The 27,100-nt window shown below is 46.8% G+C and overlaps 1 protein-coding gene across 2 annotated transcripts in view; it reads left to right on the top strand.

Annotated features, from left to right (window-relative positions):
- Positions 1 to 8,683, top strand: part of WASF1 (WASP family member 1) — a 152,939-nt gene extending 144,256 nt beyond the window's left edge. For both annotated transcript variants that reach the window (XM_044289266.1, XM_044289267.1), the window contains exons 6-9: positions 148 to 317; positions 793 to 969; positions 1,449 to 2,092; positions 8,478 to 8,683. In XM_044289266.1, coding sequence (XP_044145201.1) covers positions 148 to 317; positions 793 to 969; positions 1,449 to 2,092; positions 8,478 to 8,632 — 1,146 coding nt within the window. In that variant the 3' untranslated portion in view covers positions 8,633 to 8,683. The remainder of the gene's footprint in view (positions 1 to 147; positions 318 to 792; positions 970 to 1,448; positions 2,093 to 8,477) is intronic.
- Positions 8,684 to 27,100: the final 18,417 nt, after the last annotated feature.

Here is a 27,100-nt window from a genome sequence, read left to right as displayed (position 1 = left end):
TTGAAAGAGTTGTACCGTCCCTTTACTCCACCAATGAAAGTTCCGTCTGCTGTATAGTGGCCTTACCAGCGTACCGCAGCCCAGCTCCCTCTATAGATTCAGCAATTCACTTTATTGTAAATGGTTTATTATTTGTATTTATTTCAGCAAAAGAATATTGATCGTCCACATGAGCCTGAGAAAGTGCCTCGAGCGCCACATGACCGGCGTCGTGAGTGGCAGAAGTTAGCCCTTGGTCAAGAACTGGCTGACGATGAAATAGATACATACAAGCATATAGAAGTTGTTAATGGGCCAGCCGCTCATTTTGAGACAAGGTATGTTGTATTGCAATCAATGAGCTTTTCATGTACAGTATTTTTTTTATTCTAGTGGGGTGCACGGTGGACCCAAGAATCTATAAAAGATATCCCGTTCACAATCCCTTCTTGATAACTGCTGCAGTCTGAAACATTTCTTGTCTGGCAACACAGTAGTAGTAAGTTGCCCATATTTTTTTTATGGATATTAAATGTGCAGTAAAGCTGCAGCTACAGTTTATTTTTTACTTGTTTAGTATTTGTATACTATAGTCTAGGAGTTTTCCCCCAAAATGTTCAAGTGAGCCTTATGACTTATGATGCTGTGAGTTCTTAGCTGACCATGGGTCTACTGTGCTGTGCTCATAGCATTATGTCAGTATAGTACAAAAGACCCGCAGTCAGGTAGGAACGCACAGCATAATAACTCATTATAATGCTGTGAGTTCAGGATTAGCTTTAAAAAAATGAATAAATAAATGTCTTTCACTAGACCACAAGCTTATGGAGAGACTGCAAATGGACCCTTCTCGCTTGCTGCGCTTCCTTATAGCCAGATGACCGATCTCCTGAACAGGGTTGAAGACCGGGTATTGGTGAGACCTCATGAGCCACCACCACCACCACCAATGCATGCAGCTGGAGATGGAAAAGCCATGCCTGTTATCAGGTACTGTATTTTGCATAGTATATTAGCTTAAAGAGCAGAGTGAACAGCCAAGGAACTTATATTTTATAAAGGATGACGCCCTAGTCTATTGGTTAAATGTAGAAAATAAGTACATAATGTGGAGTACTTACAAAACCCCAAATCCAGTATGATGACAATGTAAATGTACTTGAATGGGGCTGAGCTGCACCTAGGCCATGTGACATATGTACGTGTCGTCACTTGTCCTAAGAAAAGCAGATTGAAGGCTGCAGTGCTCACAGGCTTCTCAAACAGCTGATCGACGGGGGGGGGGGGGGGGGGTCCCGGGTTCACCGATCAGATACCTTTAAGTTGACCACAAAGGAATTAATATTTCATCCAACACGACCAGTAGAAGTTCTGAAAGGCATTATAGTGTAATATGGTATGTGTTCTACATAAATTACAGTGTTTTGTTAAAAATCCTTTAAATTCTTTATTATAATTTTTTTTTATAGTGCCACACAAGGATTGTCTGAAAACCGGCCACAGTCTCCAGCCATGGGTAGAACGGCAGTGTTTGTGAGCCCCTCTCCACCACCACCGCCACCTCCACTTCCTCCACCTCCTCCACCTCTTCCATCAGCCCTTTCTGCTTCCTCTCTGCGATCATCAGTATCCTCCACTCCTCCACCTCCTGTTCCTCCACCTCCCCCGCCACCTACAGCTAACTTGCAAACTGCTATTGTGCCACCCCCACCAGCTCCTTTGCTGATAGCACCTGGAGTGCTTCACCCAGCTGCACCGCCTGTAGCTCCACCCCTTGTACAGCCCTCTCCGCCAGTATCTCGTTCTGCTCAAGTATGTGAAACTGTGCCAGTACACCCACTTCCCCAAAATGAGGCACAGGGTCTTCCACCACCTCCTCCACCTCCACCCTTACCTCCTCCTGGGATGCGACCCTCCTCTCCTGTTGCAGTCCAACCCCTCTCTCATGTCCCTGCTGGTCTACATCCTCTCGCTTCTATTGTTCCCGGTTCTCATGCTCCTCTACTGCCCTCATCCCCTCCATCTCAAGTTGCGCCAGAGTCTAAGAGACACCCATCAACTCTCCCAGTTATCAGTGATGCTAGAAGTGTTCTGCTGGAAGCCATTCGAAAAGGTAATGCTATTTTTGTAATTCTCGTGAAAAAAGACTCTTATGACTTGCCAGTTATGTGACGAAACTTAGATTGGTGCAGGTCAGGTATCTGGAACTGCTGCAAATTCTGAATAAGCAGTTTGCAGTCCATCACTGTATAGTATACTGTGCTTTGCTATACAGTGAAAAAAATTGTGTGCACCCAACTTATACACCCAAACACAGGCAAAAATTACACTCTTTTGGCCTCCGTTGGGTCAATGGAGCTTTATATCTATGTCTGATATATGCATATGAGCCAAATGCTGTGAAATTGACACAGTCTGCATGGGGCATTATTTAGCATGTTTTACATCTATCAAGCATGATATTTGTGCGCGATGTAAGGGCTCATGCACACAAACGTATTTTCTTTCCATGTCCGTTTGTTTTTTTTTCGGACAGTATGCGGAACCATTCACTTCAATGGGCCTGCACCAAAAATGGAAGTTACTCCATATGCATTCCATTTCCGTATGTCCGTATTTCCGTTCCGCAAAAATATAGAACATGTCCTATTATTGTCCGCATTACAGACAAGGATAGTACTGTTCTATGAAGGGCCAGCTGTTCCGTTCCGCAAAATACGAAATGCACATGGATGTCATCTGTATTTTTTGTGGATCTGTATTTTGCGGACCGCAAAATACATACGGTTGCAGGGCTCCAGATGGCGACCAAAATGGTCGCCAATGCGACTTAGAATTTGCAAATGGCGACAAGACTTTTTAGTTTTGTCGCCATTTGCGACTATACCTGCCGCCGCAGCTCTGCCGTTGAACAGCGGCGGGGCACAGGAGATGATAGTTCTCCGCCCCGCCGCCGATGTTCCTCTCAGCAGAGCAGTGGAGGAGTCTCTCCCTCCCCCTTGTGCTGCTGCCGCCGCCTCCGCCAATGAGAAGAAACGGGAGGAGGGGCTGTGGCCACTGCACCACCAATGAAGAAAACTGACCTGTTAATACGAATACAGGAGGCGGGTGCCGGAATCAAATTGCCGGCACCTGACCTCTGTGACAGGGAGCTGCGATCAGCGGCAGTTGAGTTAACCCTTCAGGTGCGGTACCTGAGGGGTTAACTGCCGCTGATCGCAGCTCCCTGTCACAGAGGTCGGGTGCCGGCAATTTGATTCTGGCACCCGCCTCCTGTATTTGTATTAACAGGTCAGTTTTCTTCATTGGTGGTGCAGTGCGCCCCCCCAGTATAAGAAACATTGGTGGTACAGTGCGCCCCCCCAGTATAAAAAACATTGGTGGCACAGTGCGCCCCCTCCCCCCAACACCCCAGTATAAGAAACATTGGTGGCTCAGTGGGAAGTGCCAATGAGGGTTAAAAAATAATAATAATTTTTTTTTAACTCACCTCCTCAAGTTGATCGCGTAGCTGCCGGTCTCCTGTTCTTTCTTCAGGACCTGTGGTGACGTCACTGGGTCCATTACCATGGTGATGGATCATGTGATGTATCATGTGATGAGCACAGTGATGTCACCACAGGTCCTTTGGCAGGTCCTGAAGAAAGAACAGGAGACGATCAATTGGAGGAGGTGAGTTAATCATTTTTCAATTTTTTAACCCTCATTGGCACTGCCCACTGCGCCACCAATGTTTATTATATTGGGGGAGCGCACTGCGCCACCAATGTTTATTATATCGGGTGGGGCCGCCCATGTTTATTATACTGGGGTATTGGGGGAGCGCACTGCGCCACCAATGTTTATTATATTGACCTTCTACTAAGCATTCTGTATTAAAGAATGCTATTATTTTCCCTTATAACCATGTTATAAGGGAAAATAATACAGTGAATAGACTTTCATCCTAGCAACCATGCATGAAAATCGCAACGCATCCGCACTTGCTTGCGGATGCTTGCGATTTTCACGCAGCCCCATTAACTTCTATGGGGCCTGCGTTGTGTGAAAAACGCACAACATAGAGCATGCTGCGATTTTCACGCAATGCACAAGTGATGTGTGAAAATCACCCCTCATGTGCACAGCCCCATAGAAGTGAATGGGTCCGGATTTAGTGCGGGTGCATTCCGGTATTTTGAATGCCGGATCCGGCACTAATACATTCCTATGGGAAAAAATGCAGGATCCGGCATTCAGGCAAGTGTTCAGTTTTTTGGGCCGGAGATAGTAGCACAGCATGCAGCGGTTTTATCTCCGTCCTGAAAAGTCAAAAAGACTGAACTGAAGACATTCAGAATGCATGGGGATAAAACTGATCAGTTCTTTTCTGGTATAGAGCCCCTAGGACGGAACTCTATGCCGGAAAAGAAAAACGCTAGTGTGAAAGTACCCTAAAATATTAAGTTAAAATCCCCCCCAATTTTACATATAAAATATACAAACAATAAATAAATAAACATATTACATAGCGCTGTCCAAACTATTAAATTATTAAAAAATATCTCCTATGCGGTGAGTATTCGCCATTTTTTTGTCACCTTGTCACCGCAAAAAATAGGATAGGACTGTTCTATTATGGGCCGAACATTTCATAAAATGCAAATTTTTTTGCGCGGTATTGAGTATCTCAATACTTTTTTATGGTGACGAAAGCGAATCAAAATTTTGGTATCAAAACAACCCTACGCCGATCTGATCGGCGTAGCGTCACGATACCCAAATTTTGATTCGATTTGATTTGGCTCCTAAATTTTTCAGTTCAGGAGCCAATGGCTACTAGGTATTTTTTATTTAGTCTGGAGCACTGGGTTGTGTGCATGAGCCCTAAGGCTGTGGTCACATTTGCCTTCTGGCTTTATTTATGTGCAGTGCTGATTCATCCGTACAGATAACATTGGTGTGTGTATATAATGGGGTCTGTTGGGCTTCCATTATGGTGCTTGTTATTTTGATGGAAAGAGCAGTGCTGTATGCAGTGTCACACTATATGAACAAAATATTGTGACACCTACACTTTACACCTACAGAAGCTTTTGTGACATCCCATTCTAAATTCATAGGCATTAATATGGAGTTGGCACCCCCTTTACTGCTAAAACAGCTTCTTCTCTTCTGGGAAGCTTTTCTACAATATTTTGGAATCTGTCTGGGAATTTTTGCCCATGTATCCTAAAAAGTAATTGTGAGGTCAAACGCGGATGTTGGAACCTTACTCGCAATGTCTGTTTTAGTTCATCCTAAAGGTGTTCAATGGGTGGGGTTGAGGTCAGGGCTCTGTGGGGGCCAGTCATGTTCTTCCACATCACCAAATTTATCCAGTTCATATATCAGGTATCCATGTAGCATATATGGAAGTGAAACATACACTTTGCAGACGATATAGTGTTTTTCATGTCAAACTATAGTGTGCAGGTGAAGACGATATTCTTGCTACTCAATCAGTTCAGCGATCTTTCAGGTTTTAGAGTAAACAAACATAAGTGTGAATTGTTAGACTTAAAGGGTTTCCGTCATGAGAAATATCGTTATGTAGCTGACTGACATTAGCGATGTACATAACTGTGTGCTTTATAACTCCCTGCCTGCCGCCCTTCTCTTAAAATACAGACTTTTATAATATCCTAATGAGCCTCTAGGTGCTATTAGGGCGTTGCTTCAGCACCTAGAGGAGCGGTCTATGCACCCTTTGGCACGCCCAGGTCCAGTTGATTGACTTTCGAGTTCTCCTCGGCGTCCTGTAAATCCTGCGCCTGCGCCGTCTTGTTTAGTATTTGGCGCAGGCGCAGTGAATGAAGGATGCGCTCCTGCTGCCGGCTTCCTGCCTTCGGCGCAGATGCTAATGTCAGTCAGCTACATAACGTTATTTCTCATGACAGAAACCCTTTAACCCCTCACTCTTTAAAAAGAAAGTTCAAACACATGAGTAATCTTCCAGTCGCCATGGCGAAGGACTCTATAAGATACCTGGGTATATTGATTGGAAGAACACCAAACACTATATACTCACTGAATTATCCCCCCCTATAAAAAAAATATTAAGTGATATCTCCAGATGGATGAAACTCCCACTATCAGTGATGGGAAGATGCCATATGCTGAAAATGATGTGTGTTCCAAAACTCTTCTATATGATACAAACCATACCATTACTGATAAAACCTACTGATATTAAACAACTAGAGATAGCATTTAGGTCTTATATATGGGCAAGCAAAAAGCCAAGAATATCTTTGACTACACTTCAGTTAAATAAACAAAACGGAGGAATAAACTTCCCTGACCTACGAACATATAACCTAGCCAGCCTGTTGAGACATTGTTGTGATTGGCTGTGGGGCCACAGCCAACATTTCCATTACAAACTGGAGTGCGGCCTGTTTGCCCCTTGGAGTCTGACTACTCTTCTACACATTCAGAGCTACCCACCTCAGCCAGACACGGCTTAATGTTTAGAGATACATACGCAACATGGAAGCCGGTACGGAAAAAATATGGCCTGCCTTGGCAATGCTCTAAATATCTAGACTAGGGATCGACCGATTATTGGTTGTACCGATATTATCGGCCGATATTTAGGATTTTGAAAGTTATCGGTATCGGCAACTATTTTGCCGATATTCCGATAACGAATCGGGAACACGGATCTGTGTTCCCTCAGCAGCACAGGGGAGAAGGAAGCAGTGTCTCCCTCCCCCTGTACTGCTGCTGCCGCTGCCACCAATGAGAGGAGAAAGGACAAGAGGAGGGGAGGGGCTGTGGCCACTGCGCCACCAATGAAGATGCTTCTCTCATTAATTCATATACAGGAGGCGGGAGCTGGCTGCAGAATCACATAGCCGGCTCCCGACCTCTATGACAAGTAGCTGCGATCTGCGGTAGTAACCCCTCAGGTGCCGCACCTCATAGAGGTCGGGAGCCGGCTATATGATTCTGCAGCCAGCTCCAGCCTCCTGTATATGAATTAAGGGGCGAGTTATCTTCATTGGTGGTGCAGTGCGCCCCCCCCCCCCCCCCACGAACCCCAGTATTAAAAACATTGGTGGCACAGTGTGCCCTCCCCCACCCAACACCCAAGCCCCCCAGTATTAATCATTGGTGGCAGTGGCCACAGGATCCCCCTCCTCCTCAGTGGCAGTTCCCATAGGAGCCACAGCAGTGTAATCCTGGGGCTCCGATCGGTTACCATGGCAGCCAGGACGCTACTGAAGCCCTGGCTGCCATAGTCGGCTCCCTGCTGCTGTGAGCACAGAGCAGCAGGGACAGTGTGAGCTCCTATTCACCCTGATAAAAAAAATCCAAGTAACTTGACTTACCTCAAATGATGGTATCTGACATGTTGAGAATGGAGGGGCGGTAGGCAGGGGGGGTTAAGGGTATGGTATAAGGAAATAGATACATGTCATATTTGTATAAGGAAACATGTACATGTCACAATGTAAATGCTATGTATATCTGTTGAAAAACGAATAAAAAGAGTAAAAAAAAAACAACAAAAAAAACCAAAACAAAAAAAACACTCATCCAGTCATGCCTTTATAGACGTTGCTTTGTGCACTGGGGCACAGTCATGCTGGAACAGAAAAAGGTGCTCCCCAAACTGTTCTCACAAAATTCGATGCATTCAGTTGTCCAAAATGTCTTGGTATGCTAAAGCATTAAGAATTCCCTTCACTGAGACTAAGGGGCCTAAGCCAACCCTGCATTATCCTTCCTCCACCAAACTTTACAGTTGGCACAATGCAGCCAGACTTGTAACGTTCTCCTGGCATTCATCAAACCCACACTCGTCCTTCAGACTGCCAGCTAGAGAATCCTGATTTGTCAGTCCACAGAACACATTTCCATGTTTCTCCTGTGGTAGCATGCTGTACACCACTCTATCCCGTGCTTGCATGCAGCTACTTGGCCATGGAAACCTATGTCAAGGTGGAAATCGAGGAGGTTTGGAGTTCTGCAATTACTGAGCCAGCAAAGTGGTGGTGACTTTTATGCACTTGAGACTGGGCAATCCCGCTCTGTAACTTCACATGGTCTGCCACTTTGTAGCTGTGGCTCCTAAATGCTTCCACTCACAGTTGACACCATATACACTAATGACTGTTAGATGAGCATTTTAAACATGGCTGACTTTCCAAACCATGATGATGTTTCATTGGTAAAACAAGTTTGTTAAATTTTTATCTAAGGAATGATCATTTTGGTTGAAATCTACCATTCTAATCACATATAGCCTAATGTGTATGATCTCCTTTAATCGATATAGCATTAGTATTATAAATTTTAATTAGTTAATCCATTTCTGTTGACAAACATGAGATGAATGCGCGTGTCGCGTTTATTGAGCTGCCCATACATTGTGACCAGTCTTGTCCATCAGGCTGTCTACGGTATATATTTTCTGTTAGGGCTAGGATTCATTTTTCTACTTTATTAAACTGCTTATATCGACCTTTCAGGTATTCAGCTTCGCAAAGTGGAAGAACAGCGAGAGCAAGAAGCCAAGCATGAACGCATTGAGAATGATGTAGCCACCATTTTGTCTCGGCGCATTGCTGTGGAATATAGCGACTCAGAAGATGATTCTGAGTTTGATGAGGTGGAGTGGGATTAAAATGTTCTATATCACACACTACAAACTGGAATGCTGATGTCAATTGTGGTGCTTGTTCTTTGAAAAAAGTTTGGTCATTTCTAGTGTTTTGTATCTCTTAATTTATGTCTCCAGAGAGAATTTTTTTATTTTTTACTTTTAGTTTGCGGTAAAGTTAGCATCTTCATACTTTTACAGTGAATTTTACCGTTATTGAAGCTATAACTATGCTTCATTAGACCACTAAGTATTAAGCAGCTGTCAGTTTATAGTATAGAACAGGGATGGCCAACCTGCGGCTCTCCAGCTGTTGCAAAACTACAACTCCCAGCATGCCCAGACTGCCTACAGCAGGACATGGTGGGGGTTGTAGTTTTAAAACAGACGGAGAGCCACAGGTTGGCCATCCCTGGTATAGAAAGTTGGATTCTTATTTCTTTACTTTACAATTTGTGCACTTTGTGAATTTTTATTTAATGAAAGTGACCGGAGAATGAAATTCCAAGGGCAGCTGTGTCTAATATAGGCCTTATTATATTTGGTGAGGTGTTCATAACATAAATCTTAGGTAACAATTTTACTGCTTGAAATTAGGTCTATACACTGAGACGAACTGTTTAAAAGCTGAACTGTACCCTACACCCAGAAAAGAGTAACCATTTTGAGCTTAAGGAGTACCTGTAACCTTTCTTGACATGTTTGTTTTACTTTTACTACTTACTTACATTTCCGTGTAATAATCATTCTGGAGCATCTTATACGACTCTGTTGTGCCATTCCTTAATTATTCCTGCTAGAAGTTATGAATGAATTACCTGCCGTTTGTAATAAAGGCCCAGATGTGTGTTACCTATTAAGGGTGTGTCCCTGCACAGTCTGACATTATCCAATCAGTACTGTCAGTGTCAAACTGTGCAGGGACACGCCCCAACTGGACCTTCATTACAAACTGCTAGTAATTCATTCATAAATTTCCCGTAGGAATAATTTAGAATTAGCACAAGATAGAATAATGAGTGGATGCTCCAGAATTGTTGCTAGAACAGACATATCAGGAGAGGTTACAGGTCCTCTATAATGATATATTTAGGCCATGTTCACATCTGCGTTGGTGCCTCCGTCGTAGATCCTGTCAAAAAAACAGGAGAAAATAGCTATTTTATGTGGTAAAATGTCAGGCTCCCTAATGGAATCCCGATAGACCCCATTATAGTCGGTGGCGGTTCATCCTGCGCCTTTCATATGTTATTTAATGGGTCTGGTGCTTCTATTATTTTTATGGTTCTGCTCCTATAAGAGAACAAAACAATGGAATTACAGCACTGGCAGATGTGAACATAGGCTTGTTCTAATGGATGCTACAACGTTGCACAAAATGGCTGGCTCTACTGTGTGTGGAAAATAAGGTTATGAATATGTTGACATATGAATACTATTTTTTCTTATTTTATGATGGCCTTATTTGAATGCTGAGGTATTTTTTATGTACATGTCGTTCGGTACTATTTTGCCTGTATTCTAAAGTAAATTCATGTGAAAACTGACTTTAAACATTCAATGTAACTTATGTAACTGTTAAGAAAACAGGATGATTTGATTTAATAAATTCCTCATTTTAATTGGAACACAGGTTGTCTTCTTTTAGACTGTAGGAATACTTTGGAAAGCTTGGGTGATGCAGTAGCTACATCTAGTGGTCAAAGTTTGAATTGCAAGCACCATTTTTGAGAAACATAAATTTGTATGGAAATAAAAGACAAAATACAAAATTTAAGTCAAATGGATTCTTAGTTATATTTGAAACAAACCCACAATTTGACCTTATGCGTTTCAAATATCCTGCCTGAATTATTGATGTTTTATGTAATTCAAAGCTCTTTTGACTCTTCACCCAGAACTTGGCCATCATTTTTATTGTCCATAGCTATGTTCTTTAGATAAAATTGGGGCATTTATGAAAACTGTCTTTGTTGCCCATAGCAACCAATCACAGCACAGCTTTGATTTTGAAAAGGACTATGACAAACGCTGCTTTGTGATTGGTTGCTAATGGCAAAAGATGTTTTCTTCTAGACTGTTTCATAAATGTCCCTATCCAGCTGTTTGCATAGACACATAGCTGGGGTTTACCTTAGGATACCGGAGCTTATTTCTTTTTGTGTTTAAATTTTTCTTCCCTATTTTGCTTGAGTCATAACTTTTTTATATTTCCGGTCACATAGCTGTCTGAGGGCTTATTTTTTTGCGGGACAAGTTGTACTTTCTAATGCCACCATTAATTATGGCATAAAATGTAGTGGGAAGTGGTAAAAAAAAATCCAAATGGGGCTCATCTAGTTTTTATTGATACCATTTTGGAGTGTGCGTGACTTTTTGATCACATTTTGTTACTTTTTTGGGGTAAGTGACCCTTTTTTCTGTTACGCCATTCGCCGTATTGGAATTAAAAATTTTTTTTTTTATAGTATGGTTGTCTTCGGTTGCGATGATACCCATGATGTTTATTGTTATTTAGGTATATATTTTTTTATTATACGGAAAGGGGGGTGAGTTAAACTTTTATATATTTTTTTATTTTTTTATATATTTTTAACTTTTTTTTGTTTTTTGTGATGATTTTGAAGCTCCTATATTTGCCTAATAAATAATGTTTAATTTTAGATTTTGTTCTATCAGGGATTATGAAAAATGAGATTTACAGTTGCTCATTTCTTATACTGGCCTACCATCTGGTGGCCAAAATAAGAATTGCATCATGAACACTTAGGCTGGTTTCACACGGGCATTGCGGGAAAAGGTGCTGGTGCGTTGCGGGAACATGCGCAATTTTTCAGCGCGAGTGCAAAAAATTGTAATGCGTTTTGCACACGCGTGAGAAAAATCGGCATGTTTGGTACCCAAACCTGAACTTTACAGAAGTTTGGGTTTGGGATCGGGGTTGTGTAGATTGTATTATTTTCCCTTATAACATGGTTATAAGGGAAAATAATAGCATTCTTAATACAGAATGCATAGTACAATAGCGCTGGAGGGGTTAAAAAAATAAAAATAAAGGACCTGTGGTGACGTCACTCCGGTCATCACATGATCTTTTACCATGGTGATGGATCATGTGATGACCGGAGTGACATCACCACAGGTCCTTTTCCTGTACACAGCAAAGAAGACAGAAGAGAAGCCGGACTGTACAAGCAAGTGGATTAAGGTGAGTTAAATTATTATTTTAAAAAAATTAACCCCTCCAGCGCTATTGTACTATGCATTCTGTATTAAGAATGCTATTATTTTCCCTTATAACCATGAAGACTAGGCTACTGTAGATCATGCCACCCCACATCATAATTCTGGGCGTAATACCGGTGTGACATTTCTTTGTGAAGGCTTCTTCAAGGTATTGCCCATATGGTCTCCAGAACAATCTCCAGTTATCATTGCATCTGATACAAAAGCAGAACTCGTCACTGAAGAGGATAAACCTCTATTGCCATCTTTCTGTGCTCCATGATAGCCTTTGAGAGGGCTGGCATGAGGTCTTTGAAACGCCTGTAGCTGGACATCTGGCTCATAGCCCAGTGTTATGCCTTCTCATGGTTTGTGTAAACACTGTTTGCCGCCATAGTTTTGGAATGGGACATCCTATTTCATTAGTGGTACAAAATGACTCACTACATGCCATTCTTCTAATCAGACAATCCGTCCGTGCAGAGGTTCACCTCTGTGCACCTCTTGCTGACATCTCTGCTTAGGTGCGTAGTGATCTGCTGGAGTGATAAACCCAGGTTTCTAATTTCATGGATTCTGTCTGTAACGGATCACCTGGCACCCCGACTGAGTACCTCCGTTGACGGATGCGCCTAGCGTTTTCCTGAGGTTTCCAAGCACTCTGGCAGACACCACAATCACCGAACCGAAGCATCCATATCCCCAGTGGTGTAGGTGCAGAGACTACGGTCCCATCTGCACTGTTGTGGGGCTTACTGTCTCCCCTTGGTGTGCTAGGCAAACCGCTGGGGCTACTTGGGGAACAGCGGCCAGCGGTGTTCTGCACTGATGCCAGCACTTCTGCTGGGGTGAGGGGGGTGCAAGCCAGCCCTGTAACAAGGGGGTCGGTGGAGCAGAGGCTAGCGGCGCTCTGCCCGGATGCCAGCTCTTCTGCTGGAGGGACTGGAGTACAGTCCTGCTGGGTAGTAAGGGGACAAGTAGGGCAGAGGCCAGCGGCGCTCTGCCCAGATGCCAGCTCTTCTGCTGGGAGGGGGCTAACGACTCCTCTACTGACCCCAGTATCTGGTTTGGAGTTGGCTGTGGAGGGGAGGGGTTGCTTACCTCCTCCTCCTGGTACTGCTGCTGTTGGAGAGAGAGACCGACTGTCTCCCCTCCCTGTAAAGCACTCTGCCGCTGTGGAGTGAGACCGGCTGTCTCCACTCCCTGTAAAGCACTCTGCCGCTGGGAAGGAAGGACGACACACTTCTCTCCCTGTATTACCCCCATCTGGAGTTGGAGATCTGGGCCGGCTGCCCAGTATCCCTGTAGGGCCGGTAGAGAGATCTCGGTCCCATCTCCACCTGCCATCTGTGGGTCTTCCCAGGACCAGTCTGTGAGGTCCCTCATTTCTGGGGCTGGTTGGGGAGTAGGAGGTACCGGATGCAGGTCTCCTAAAGACGGGCTTAGTTGTTGGGGAGGGAGAACGAAACTCAACGCTCCCCAGTTCCCTCCATGCCAGTGAATTAAGTTGCATCACCAATTCCTCCTGGGCCGGTTCTCCCAGCATAGGTATCCGTAGGGCCACTCTGGCTTGTAACCGCTGCTCCTTGCTGGGAAGGCGCTCACCTCGCCAACGCTGGACACCTTCTAGGGTTTCTTCCCACATCTCTTGTCGGGCGCTCTCTCTGCAGTCCAACCTGGTTGCCTCTCCTATTGGCTTGACCAGTGGTGCCAAGAGGTTTTGTAACCTCCGGTTACATTCCTTTTCTACCTCGAGCGTTGTCCAGGGACTCGCTGGTTCTATGCCGCTCCATAATAATTCCTGTGTCTCCAGGGTGTTGTTCCTCTCACACCAGGACGCCATCCCACTGCTTGCCACCAATGTAACGGATCACCTGGCACCCCGACTGAGTACCTCCGTTGACGGATGCTCCTAGCGTTTTCCTGAGGTTTCCAAGCACTCTGGCAGACACCACAATCACCGAACCGAAGCAGCATATAAGTCCTCTTCAAGCATATGAATGCTGTAGACAGTTGAATAGGAAACCATACGAATAGGTTTACACTCCTAGCAGTCAAACTGGGACAGCATGCAATAAATCCTCCCCCAAGAATGAGACGACACTTCACCTTGAGGGTAAAAACAGGAACTGACGTGCTGGCACACCCAGCCTGGTTTTTATTACAGTTTTGCAAATACAGAACAGATACAACACATCCCCACAATGCATCATGGTTTCCTCCTCTCTGTCCCAGAGACCACCGAGGGAAATCCAATTATCTCTCAGGACAAAGGGGAGATCGCCAATACACATGTGGAGACAACAGGACAGACATCACCATTTAAACACACAATGGGACAATAGAAACCCACCCACACAAAATCCTCCCGTCTGCCGATGATGATTATTGAACACACTGGCGAATACAATTATCAAAGGCAGAGAAATACAGTTTTATAAAACATATCAATGGTACCCCAAAACATGCAATAACCCCATAACCAATATATCCTCGGAACCGGGGGATCTGGGTGAACCACATATCCAAAATTTACCCACATCCGTTCAATAGTTTGGAAGATACAGTTACACTGAAAATATACAAGTTATACAGAAAATAGTCACTAATAAATGTGTCCCCTGTTTGGTAGTTTCAAACTACTGAATGATGTCTCTGTGCACCAAATACAGGCAAGATAGCACCGTGTTGAAAAGTCAGAACAGTGTCTGTGAGTTAAAATGGCCGCTATCTATTGTTCTCACCATGTGCTTCATCCAAGCAAGTAAGGCAAATGATGCAATCCAGGGACAGAGGGCTCAGTCCCAAGTGTCTTAAGACCCAATAACTTAAGGGACCATAATCCCAGGGCAAGAGGCGAGCACGCAGCCCCCTCCAAAAGCTCATGGCAAACTCTGGCAAAAAGGTGAGTTTGCTACATTTCTCCCCTTTACCAAAAAGACTATCCAGACTCCAGACCTTCAATCGGTCTGGGGTTCTGATAGTCGGCCGGCCTTTCTCACCCAGTGTAGCTGTCCCAGTGTCCTCCTGCCACATGTGCTCAGTTATAAATCCATAGTCTGGTGGAAAGGTACCCAGGGCGCCCTCTCCCCCAGTTGGACAAAGCTGTTGCTGGAGGGAAAGGGTAACAGGCTCCTCTCTCTGCGACACCCTCCCTTGTTGTAGGGGAAAACAGACTGCCTCTCCTTCCAATACATTGTCCTGTTGTTGTGGACCAGGACAGACTGTCCATATCCCCAGTGGTGTAGGTGCAGAGACTACGGTCCCATCTGCACTGTTGTGGGGCTTACTGTCTCCCCTTGGTGTGCTAGGCAAACCGCTGGGGCTACTTGGGGAACAGCGGCCAGCGGTGTTCTGCACTGATGCCAGCACTTCTGCTGGGGTGAGGGGGGTGCAAGCCAGCCCTGTAACAAGGGGGTCGGTGGAGCAGAGGCTAGCGGCGCTCTGCCCGGATGCCAGCTCTTCTGCTGGAGGGACTGGAGTACAGTCCTGCTGGGTAGTAAGGGGACAAGTAGGGCAGAGGCCAGCGGCGCTCTGCCCAGATGCCAGCTCTTCTGCTGGGAGGGGGCCAGAGGGGGCTAACGACTCCTCTACTGACCCCAGTACCTGGTTTGGAGTTGGCTGTGGAGGGGAGGGGTTGCTTACCTCCTCCTCCTGGTACTGCTGCTGTTGGAGAGAGAGACCGACTGTCTCCCCTCCCTGTAAAGCACTCTGCCGCTGTGGAGTGAGACCGGCTGTCTCCACTCCCTGTAAAGCACTCTGCCGCTGGGAAGGAAGGACGACACACTTCTCTCCCTGTATTACCCCCATCTGGAGTTGGAGATCTGGGCCGGCTGCCCAGTATCCCTGTAGGGCCGGTAGAAAGATCTCGGTCCCATCTCCACCTGCCATCTGTGGGTCTTCCCAGGACCAGTCTGTGAGGTCCCTCATTTCTGGGGCTGGTTGGGGAGTAGGAGGTACCGGATGCAGGTCTCCTAAAGACGGGCTTAGTTGTTGGGGAGGGAGAACGAAACTCAACGCTCCCAATGGTGTACAGTCCATAAGCCCCATCAGGTTAGAGACAGGCGGTGTCACTGGATCATATAAGTCCGCATAATTCTGTTTGATCTCTCACTGCTCTGGTGGTACTTGCAGGGTATAGGGCGACCGACTGGAGCTGACCAGGTGCTGGTAATCCTGCTCCAGTTCCCATTCTTGGACAGCCAGTTCAATCAGGTCTGGCCTTAGGTCTTCGGCCATAGGGAGATCCAGCACGGCCTCTCTGTAGTCAAATATGTCCCAAAGCCGTGACTCTGCCGCACTCCCAAATTCCGGTTCTGCAAAGGCCCCCCATAATAAGCCAGGGCCATTATAATCCTTGCCCTCGGGTTTGTCAAATTTGGCCATTCCGGGAACCCGCTGAACCGCGTACCAACGTAGCGCTTGGTATGCATCATCAAGACCCAGTTCCCTCCATGCCAGTGAATTAAGTTGCATCACCAATTCCTCCTGGGCCGGTTCTCCCAGCATAGGTATCCATAGGGCCACTCTGGCTTGTAACCGCTGCTCCTTGCTGGGAAGGCGCTCACCTCGCCAACGCTGGACACCTTCTAGGGTTTCTTCCCACATCTCTTGTCGGGCGCTCTCTCTGCAGTCCAACCTGGTTGCCTCTCCTATTGGCTTGACCAGTGGTGCCAAGAGGTTTTGTAACCTCCGGTTACATTCCTTTTCTACCTCGAGCGTTGTCCAGGGACTCGCTGGTTCTATGCCGCTCCATAATAATTCCTGTGTCTCCAGGGTGTTGTTCCTCTCACACCAGGACGCCATCCCACTGCTTGCCACCAATGTAACGGATCACCTGGCACCCCGACTGAGTACCTCCGTTGACGGATGCTCCTAGCGTTTTCCTGAGGTTTCCAAGCACTCTGGCAGACACCACAATCACCGAACCGAAGCAGCATAGAAATCCCCTTCAAGCATATGAATGCTGTAGACCAGGGGTGTCAAACTCAAATTCATCGGGGGCCGCATCAGCAGTTTGGTCACCCTCAAACGGCCGGGGGCCGGCATCTGCTTTTATAATGACAACGGGGCCCGTGCAGTGACTGTATTCTACTACACGGGCCCCGCTCACTGTATAATCGTATCTCTAATAGTTAATGGTTACCGTATGTATATAATCGCATAAGGAGCGCTGTGTATTACCGGTACTTACAACTACAATCGCTCGCCGAGAGGAGGGAGGAGGCAGGAGGCAGGGCGGGAGGACAGGCGCTGGCAGCGTGAGTCATACGTCATACGCCCACGCCGCCTGCTTCATTCATAAAGTGAGCGGCGCAGGCGCGTGACGTATGACTCACACACTGCCAGCGCCCGTCCTCCCAGCCTGCCTCCTCCCTCCTCTCGGCGAGCGTTTGTAGTTGTAAGTACTCCGCTCATTATGCGATTATGTACATAACTATTTACTATTAGACATACGATTATACAGTGAGCGGGGCCCGTGTAGTAGAATAGTCACTGCACGGGCCCCGCTGTCATTATAAAAGCAGACGCCGGCCCCCAGCCCCTCCTCCCTCACAGCTGATACACCCGCCGCGCCACATCGCGGCGGGTGTATCATTGAAAATCGCAAAATAATTTGCGCAAAAAATTCTCGCAAAAATTCTCGCAAAAAAATCGCGTGAAAATTCGCAAATCGCAAAATAAGCTGCATTCGCCGTATAAGACGCACTGCTATTTTCCCCCCACTTTTGGGGGGGGGAAAGTGCGTCTTATACGGCGAAAAATACGGGTATGTTTTTAGGAGAATCTACTGAACCAAAATGATATATAACATTATGTATTGATAAATCGCAGTTAAGGATTATAAGTAGCCAAAAAAAAATATAAAAGACTTTAGTGGGGTGACACTGTTACAATACACTTCAAATGTTTTATATTTATACCTTTTTAGAAAAAACACTGCTGCACTGTCTGCAGGCAGGGCACAGTGGGCACTGGGCTGGGCACTACTTGGGCGCTGGAGCTGGACTGGAGAGGAGAAGAATGATTTCAATTCTCCCTCCCTGCCTCTCTCTCTGATGTCACTTCCTGTATGGACCTGACTTCCTTATCAGAGAGGAGGAGGGAGGGACTAGTCTGGGAGGAGCGAGGAGGAGCAAAGACTGGAGACCGGAGACTGAACACAGTGAGTGAGCAGCTGCGCTGCCTGGAATCATTCACTGTGTAGTGACTGTAGACTAGAGGAGGGAGGGAGGGGAGGGACTCGGGGAGGCTTGGGAGGAGCGCTGGCTGCGCTCAGCTGACACCCGGCTCCAGCTGCCGCAGTGAGTGACGGCGGCTAGCTTATTTTGTGTAGACTAGAGGAGGGAGGGGAGGCTTGGGAGGAGCGCTGGCTGCGCTCAGCTGACACCCGGCTCCAGCTGCCGCAGTGAGTGACGGCGGCTAGCTTATTTTGTGTAGACTAGAGGAGGGAGGGGAGGGACTCGGGGAGGCTTGGGAGGAGCGCTGGCTGCGCTCAGCTGATCACCCGGCCCCAGCTGCCGCAGTGAGTGACGGCGGCTAGCTTATTTTGTGTAGACTAGAGGAGGGAGGGGAGGGACTCAGGGAGGCTTGGGAGGAGCGCTGGCTGCGCTCAGCTGACACCCGGCCCCAGCTGCCGCAGTGAGTGACCGTGGCTAGCTTATTTTGTGTAGACTAAAGGAGGGAGGGGAGGGACTCGGGGAGGCTTGGGAGGAGCGCTGGCTGCGCTCAGCTGATCACCCGGCCCGGCTGCCGCAGTGAGTGACAGCAGCTAAGCTTAGGTCGGACAAACACTGTCTGCTACGCGGGCCTTGTGTTTGACACCCGTGCTGTAGACAGTTGAATAGGAAACCATACGAATAGGTTTACACTCCTAGCAGTCAAACTGGGACAGCATGCAATAAATCCTCCCCCAAGAATGAGACGACACTTCACCTTGAGGGTAAAAACAGGAACTGACGTGCTGGCACACCCAGCCTGGTTTTTATTACAGTTTTGCAAATACAGAACAGATACAACACATCCCCACAATGCATCATGGTTTCCTCCTCTCTGTCCCAGAGACCACCAAGGGAAATCCAATTATCTCTCAGGACAAAGGGGAGATCGCCAATACACATGTGGAGACAACAGGACAGACATCACCATTTAAACACACAATGGGACAATAGAAACCCACCCACAAAAAAATCCTCCCGTCTGCCGATGATGATTATTGAACACACTGGCGAATACAATTATCAAAGGCAGAGAAATACAGTTTTATAAAACATATCACAGGAACCCCAAAACATGCAATAACCCCATAACCAATATATCCTCAGAACCGGGGGATCTGGGTGAACCACATATCCAAAATTTACCCACATCCGTTCAATAGTTTGGAAGATACAGTTACACTGAAAATATACAAGTTATACAGAAAATAGTCACTAATAAATGTGTCCCCTGTTTGGTAGTTTCAAACTACTGAATGATGTCTCTGTGCACCAAATACAGGCAAGATAGCACCGTGTGGAAAAGTCAGAACAGTGTCTGTGAGTTAAAATGGCCGCTATCTATTGTTCTCACCATGTGCTTCATCCAAGCAAGTAAGGCAAATGATGCAATCCAGGGACAGAGGGCTCAGTCCCAAGTGTCTTAAGACCCAATAACTTAAGGGACCATAATCCCAGGGCAAGAGGCGAGCACGCAGCCCCCTCCAAAAGCTCGTGGCAAACTCTGGCAAAAAGGTGAGTTTGCTACACTGTCCATCTCCATTTGCGACAAATGGAGATAACTGGCACATCAATGAACAGGAGACCTTGCATAAACATCCTACACAACTTGATCTGATTTGAGGTTTCATGTGGCAAAAGAAACCTTTGCTTTCAATCTGGCCCTCACACATGCCACAGATTGGAGCTAGGTGCTTGAAAATTTGATCATTTGCAGATCTTAGGCTACTTTCACACTCGCGATTGGTGTGGATCCGTCATGGATCTGCACAAACGCATCTGTTCAGATAATACAACCGCATGCATCCGTTTAGAATGGATCCTTTTGTATTATCTTTAACATGGCCAAAACGGATCCGTCTTGAACACCATTGAAAGTCAATGGGGGACGGATCCGTTTTCTGTTGTGCCATATTGTGTCAGTGAAAACGGATCCGTCCCCATTGACTTACATTGTGTGTCAGGACGGATCCGTTTGGCTCAGTTTCGTCAGACGGACACCAAAACGCTGCAAGCAGCATTTTGGTGTTCGCCTCCAAAGCAGAATGTAGGTGGAATGGAGCCAAACTGATGCATTCTGAGCGGATCCTTTTCCATTCAGAATGCATTAGGGCAAAACTGATCCGTTTTAGACCGCTTGTGAGAGCCCTGAACGGATCTCACAAACGGAAAGCCAAAACGCCAGTGTGAAAGTAGCCTTACTACTAACACCTGCTACTTCCTTATTTTGCACAATCTTACACCTTGTTCTTGGGTATCTGCTATCCCCACTAGAAGAGGCTAAGCAGCGTAGTACACACTGTGTGGGAGGGTTAGCATCAAATGATAGGCATAGGCGTGCGCAGCCTATTGCATTAGGGTGTGCACCCTAAAGCACAAACACACGCGCGCGCGCGTATGTGTGTATATATATATATATATATATATATATATAATTATATCCACAGATCCTCCATAACAGTGTGTCATTTTTTTTTGTACTAACCTAATTCTTAAAAGACACGATTTCAAGAATTTTCCTTTCTTCTTCGGTACGCTTGAGTATTCAGAAACAATCTGTTTCTAAGGGTGGGTTCACATCTGCGTTATGCCATTCCGTTATAGGTTCCATTTCAAACGGAATGGCCAGATGGAATGCAAAACAGAAACCTTTAAGAGGCATTCCGTTTTGCTCTGTCCTAATAGAAGTTTATGAGAAAGCATAACTGATCCGTCTGGGTCCTGTCAACAGGACTTTGTTTTCCGTCTTGCATAACGGGAACCAGATGGATCCGTTTTTGATTCCCATGGACTTTTATGAGGACGGAGAGCAACGGAAAGCCTCTTGCAGAGTCCGCACTGTACAAGAGAGAGATAGCAGTGGCTGTGAAGGGAAAAGTTCCAGAGCACACAATGACAGCCCCAGAGCCTTTCTGCTGCCTGACCAACCGTATGCTGCTACAGCGCCAGCCCAGCCTGCAGGACATCAGAGTGGCCTGGGGTCCACATTATAGCACCACTACATTTACTTATTATCAAAAATCATCATACATAACAAAAAAAAAAAAACTCCCTTTAAGCAAAAGCCAGAATATAATAAAAGACTAAAACCTTACATTTATAATAAAACAATTTACTTACAAAAGAAGCTATTCAGTCGTCTGCTGTCTTCCACGGATTCTTTGCCCTCCTTTCTGTCTCTCCTCAGTGCGCAGGCGCACTGTTATGGGGGATCTGTGGATGACGTACTGTTATGGAGGACCTGTGGATGACACACTGTTATGGGGGACCTGTGGATGACACACTGTTATGGGGGACCTGTGGATGACACACTGTTATGGGGGCATGTGTGGATGACACTGTTATGGGGGCATCTGTGGATGACGCACTATTATGGGCATCTGTGGATGACGCACTGTTATGGGCATCTGTGGATGACACTTATGGGGCATCTGTGGATTACACACTGTTAAGCGCATCTGTGGATGACACTGTTATGAGGCCTCTGTGGATGACGCACTGTTATTAACAGTGCGTCATCCACAGATCCCCCCATAACAGTATCATCCACAGATCCCCCCCATAGCAGTGTCATCCACAGATCCCCCATAAAAGGTGACATATTCCACACAAATGCCCCATAACAGTATCATCCACAGATCCCCCCCATAGTGTCATCCACAGATCCCCCATAACAGTGTCATATTCCACAGATGCCCCCATAACAGTGGCATCCACAGATATCCCCTTAACAGTCTATTAAGGGGATATCTGTGGATGGCACTGTTATGGGGGCATCTGTGTGGAATCTGACACAGATGCGGGGGGAGGGGGGGAATCTGTGGATGACACTGTTATGGGGGTGGATCTGTGGACGATACTGTTATGAGGGGGATCTGTTAATAACAGTGTGTCATCCACAGATGCCCCATAACAGTGTGTACTACTATCTAATCTAATACTAACTTACTGGGACAGGACTCCAGCTAGGATTCACAGTTTGGGCTGCCTGGGAATGGGCACTGGGCGGGCAGGCAGGCCCTTCAAACATTCAAACTATCCGGCCGGCGGCAGCGTAACGTGACGTCACCACGTCACGCTGCACGCGCCTGCTCCTCCCACTTTATTAATGAAGCAGGCGGAGCAGGCACGTGACGTCTGAGTGAGTGACGTTACGCGGCCGGCTGCCGGGAGACGGAGCACAGGAGCAGTGAGCAGTCCTATACAGTATTGAGTCGAGCAGTCTGAGCAGATGTATGTCTATGAAGCTGTGCTGGGCTGGCAGCCGGGGCTCAAGCGGCAGGCAGGAGTGCAGGAGGTGGAGCACAGGGGTGTGATTAGGGTGTGCCCAGGCACACCCGGCACACCCCGTGCGCACGCCTATGATGATAGGCATAAGCAAGTTGTGATTTGGCAGGACACTTTTATTAAATACAGAACAAAAGGGAGCCTTGTCCAGCAGCACATTAAAGGGGTTTTCTGAGATTTTAATACTGATGACATCCTCAGGACAGGTCATTAGTAAATGATTAGTGGGCGTCCGACACCTGGGATCTGTTTGAGAAGGCAGTGGTGCTCACAGTAGCGCCACGGCCTTCTCTCCGCTTTCCCTGGGCCAGTGACAACACTATACATTGTACAGCGCTGTGCTTTGTAAGCAGTGTCGGACTGGGATGCCTAGGGCCCACCAGTAAAATTTATTTTGGGGGCCCACCGTACAAATACATTCAAATATAATAAATAATCTAACAAGTTTTTTTATATGAACATAGGCTGGTTGAGGTGCTGTGTATGTATGTATGTATGTATGTATGTATGTAGTGCAGTAAATCTACTGTTTTATGTGCCACTTGTGCAGGGGGTGAGAGACTAGGGGCCCACCTTGCTCAGGGGCCCACCGGGGGATTCCCCTGTACCCCTGTGGGCCAGTCCGAGCCTGTTTGTAAGCATAAAGAAGGCCGCAGCACTTCCAGGAGAGCCGGAGCCTTCTCAAACAGCTGCTTGGCGGGGGCCCTGGGTTCTCGAACCCCCACGATCAGAGGATAAGTCATCAGTATTAAAATCTCTGAAAACCTTTTTAAGTCAAACAAAAACAATGCTTTTATCAGCAGATACAAACAAACAATATAAGCCTTTTCCTTAGGCAAGTTTCACTCCTCTCTGCCTGCTGACATCAATCTGTATAATCAGTGCAAGCAGGACGGTGTGCAATCTTGAAGAGGAACACAGCCATTTCCATGCTGAAAGGTCATAAGGTACAGTAAATGGAGATTGCAGAGGGAAGGAGTATTATGATAATATATATATGCCCTTTTAATATATACATATATATTGGCCCAGGTATGGGTGGATATATATATATATATAGAGAGAGAGAGAGAGAGATGTGTGTATGCCCCTTATATTTCACACATCCATATATACACGATATGGGAATTTTGTGCGATTGCGATTAGGGCCCTAAAAATTGCGATAACGATATGCGATGCAATATTTTAAGGGAATTGTGCTAGAGGTCTATTTGCTTGGATTTTCCCATATGAGCCGCTGACGCGGCTGGGTATGCTCAGGAAGCAGGAGCGTTACTAAGTGACGTCAGCCACGCGCCGGCCGGCCAGCTCGCTGCCGCTCGCTGCAGTGCATTCATCCTGAAAGTGAGTACAGAGGCTGGCCATTTTATCAATAGGAGAGAGATTGTTTCACACACTAGTAAAATACTTTACACACAAAGCCAGTTATGTGCGTGGGGCCGCTTCATATATAATCGCGGCATTTTCGGGTCGGCCAAATCGCCATATCGCATTTGCCGATTATCGCGATTCGATTAATTTTGCGATATATCGTGCAGCCCTAATATATATGTATATGAGCTTTCCCCCAGGTATATATATGTGGGCTTATTAATGCCCATTCATTCCCCCAGGTTGTGGCCATGCATTGCCACAGGTATGTCTGGGTATATGTATGTGTGTGTATATATATATATATATATATATATATAATATATGCCCCAGTTATTGCATACATCTTAATATATATATATATTTAAATAATGTGCCCCAGGTTTATATTGGTTATATATATGTTTGTGGATGTGCCCCAAGCATCCATATAGATATATATATTTTATAATGCAGCATATTCTCCCCAGTCATGGATGCCCCCCCCCCCTTTGGAATGAGCCTGCAGGAGGGAGAGACCAGACAACTGGACAATTATGTCCAGTTTCGGCCTCTTCAAAGGACAAAGGATCAATAAAGATCCTCTGCCCTTTGTTAACATCTCCGGCAGCACCAGAGATGGTATGCCTAACAGGGACATGAGAACAAAGAGCTTCCCTGCCCCTGTGTGGCACTTACCTCCGGCACTGTAATTACAGCGCCAGGGGTATGCATTATCTGAACAGGCAGGAGGATCAAAGGATCCCCCCGCCTGGAAGCGTGCTCCAGGATGCGCGGGCTGGCACGGTGACATCATATCGCCACTTGAGCCCACGTGGACTGGGCTGAGCGCAGGAATACGGGTGCGAACACGGATGGTTTTAAATACCCGAGCGGTGCGGTGCTGAAGGCAGAACCCTTACGTCCCCCCCCCCCCCCATAAAAGAGAGCGCAGGCAGCCATGCAACGGGCTGCGCTGTTCTAGGAGACGGTCCCCGCAACCCCCAGATGCCAGTAGAGCGCTGTGCTGCGCTCAGAAGACCGGCCCCTCCCGCACTAAGGCCGACGCGGAGGAGAGAAGATTCCCCCCATTGAAAGCGCAGGCAGCACTGGGCTGGAGGGAAGGAAGAGTCTACCCCCAGCACCGCGACCAGAGGAAGAGAGCAGGCAGGATCCCCACCAGCCCAGAGGAGAGCAGTCGGGGAAGATCGAGCAGCCGAGCTGCTCCAGTGAAGTACACATGAAGAAGGGAGGAGGGAGGCAGAGATGAGCGGCTGCTGAGTCCTGCAATTGGCTAAGTAGCACTGCCCATATCCTTAACCCCTGCATTCCCTGCCCTGCAGAGCATTAACCCCTGCAAGCCCTACATCCCAGTTCCCTGTGTGCAGACCCAGCATTCCCTTGCTGGACCTTATTAACCCTTGATATCCTGGTCCCCTGCAATAGCCCCAATACCCCTGACGTCCAACCCTGGATTACACCTTTATGTCCTTCAACCCTTGCACTGTATTTACCCCTACATTGCAGTGATTGTGTGGTTTACAGCCCCGCTTTAACCCTTGCATTGCTGGGCAGTATTACCCTGTATTCCCTGAACTTGTACACATGTCTACATCCCTGGCCTGCAAGTATTAACCCTTGCAGTGCCACCATTTACCCTTTGTACCCCGTAGGGACAGTGAGTAGCCAGACGGGTGGGTTGGTATTTATATGGGTGTGAGTGTAATGTATAGATAGTGTGTGGGGTGGAATGGGAATTGTGTATTCTGTAGTGTAGTTAGGATTGTGTTTAATAATACTGTGTTTATTGCGGTTATTGTATGTTCTGTGCGGTTATTGTATTGCAGTGTTTACGTCTATATGTATATACAGTACAGACCAAAAGTTTGGACACACCTTCTCATTCAAAGAGTATTCTTTATTTTCATGACTATGAAAATTGTAGATTCACACTGAAGGCATCAAAACTATGAATTAACACATGTGGAATTATATACATAACAAAAAAGTGTGAAACAACGGAAAATATGTAATATTCTAGGTTCTTCAAAGTAGCCACCTTTTGCTTTGATTACTGCTTTGCACACTCTTGGTATTCTCTTGATGAGCTTCAAGAGGTAGTCACCTGAAATGGTTTTTACTTCACAGGTGTGCCCTGTCAGGTTTAATAAGTGGGATTTCTTGCCTTATAAATGGGGTTGGGACCATCAGTTGCGTTGTGGAGAAGTCAGGTGGATACACAGCTGATAGTCCTACTGAATAGACTGTTAGAATTTGTATTAGGCCTCATGCACACGACCGTTGTGTGCATCCGTGGCCGTTGTGCCGTTTTCCGTTTTGCAGCCGAGACCGTGATCCGTGTATCCTGTCCGTAAAAAAAATATGACCTGTCCTATTTTTTTGACGGACAATGGTTCACGGACCCATTCAAGTCAATGGGTCCATGAAAGAACACTGATGCACACAAATTTGGCATCCGTGTCCGTGATCCGTGGCCGTAGGTTACTTTTATACAGACGGATCCGAAGATCCGTCTGCATAAAAGCTTTTTCAGATCTAAGTTTTCACTTTGTGAAAACTCATATCCGACAGTATATTCTAACACAGAGGCGTTTCCATGGTGATGGGGACGCTTCTAGTTAGAATACACTACAAACTGTGTACAAGACTGCCCCCTGCTGCCTGGCAGCACCCGATCTCTTACAGGGGGCCGTGATCAGCACAATTAACCCCTTCAGGTGCGGCACCTCAAGGGGTTAATTGTACTATCATATCCCCCTGCAAGAGATCAGGGCTGCCAGGCAGCAGGGGGCAGACCCCTCCCCCTTCCCCAGTTTGAATATCATTGGTGGCCAGTGCGCCCCCCCCCTCTATTGTAATAATTCGTTGGTGGCACAGTGTGCGGCCCCCCGCCCCTCCCTGTATTGTAATAATTATTCGTTGGTGGCACAGTGTGCGCCCCCCATCGCCCCCCCCTTCCTCCCTGTATTGTAATAATTATTTGTTGGTGGCACAGTGTGCGCCCTCCATCGGCCTAACAACATTGGTGGCCAGTGTGCGGCCTCCCATCTCCCCCCCCCCCCCCCCGATCATTGGTGGCAGCGGAGTTCCGATCGGAGTCCCAGTTTAATCGCTGGGGCTCCGATCGGTAACCATGGCAACCAGGACGCTACTGCAGCCCTGGTTGCCATGGTTACTTAGCAATAGTACAATAGTAAAAGATTCATACTTACCTGGGAGCTGCGATGTCTGTGTCCGGCCGGGAGCTCCTCCTACTGGTAAGTGACAGCAATGCGCCGCACAGACCTGTCACTTACCAGTAGGAGGGGGGGGGGGGGGGGCGGACGGACACTGTGCCACCAACAAATTATTACAATAGAGGGAGGAAGGGGGGGTGCACACTGTGCCAC

Source organism: Bufo gargarizans, chromosome 4 (genome assembly GCF_014858855.1).
Source record: "Bufo gargarizans isolate SCDJY-AF-19 chromosome 4, ASM1485885v1, whole genome shotgun sequence".
NCBI lineage: Eukaryota > Metazoa > Chordata > Amphibia > Anura > Bufonidae > Bufo > Bufo gargarizans.
The sequence above is the reverse complement of the archived record's forward strand: the minus strand, read 5'-3'. Positions and strand labels throughout refer to the sequence as shown.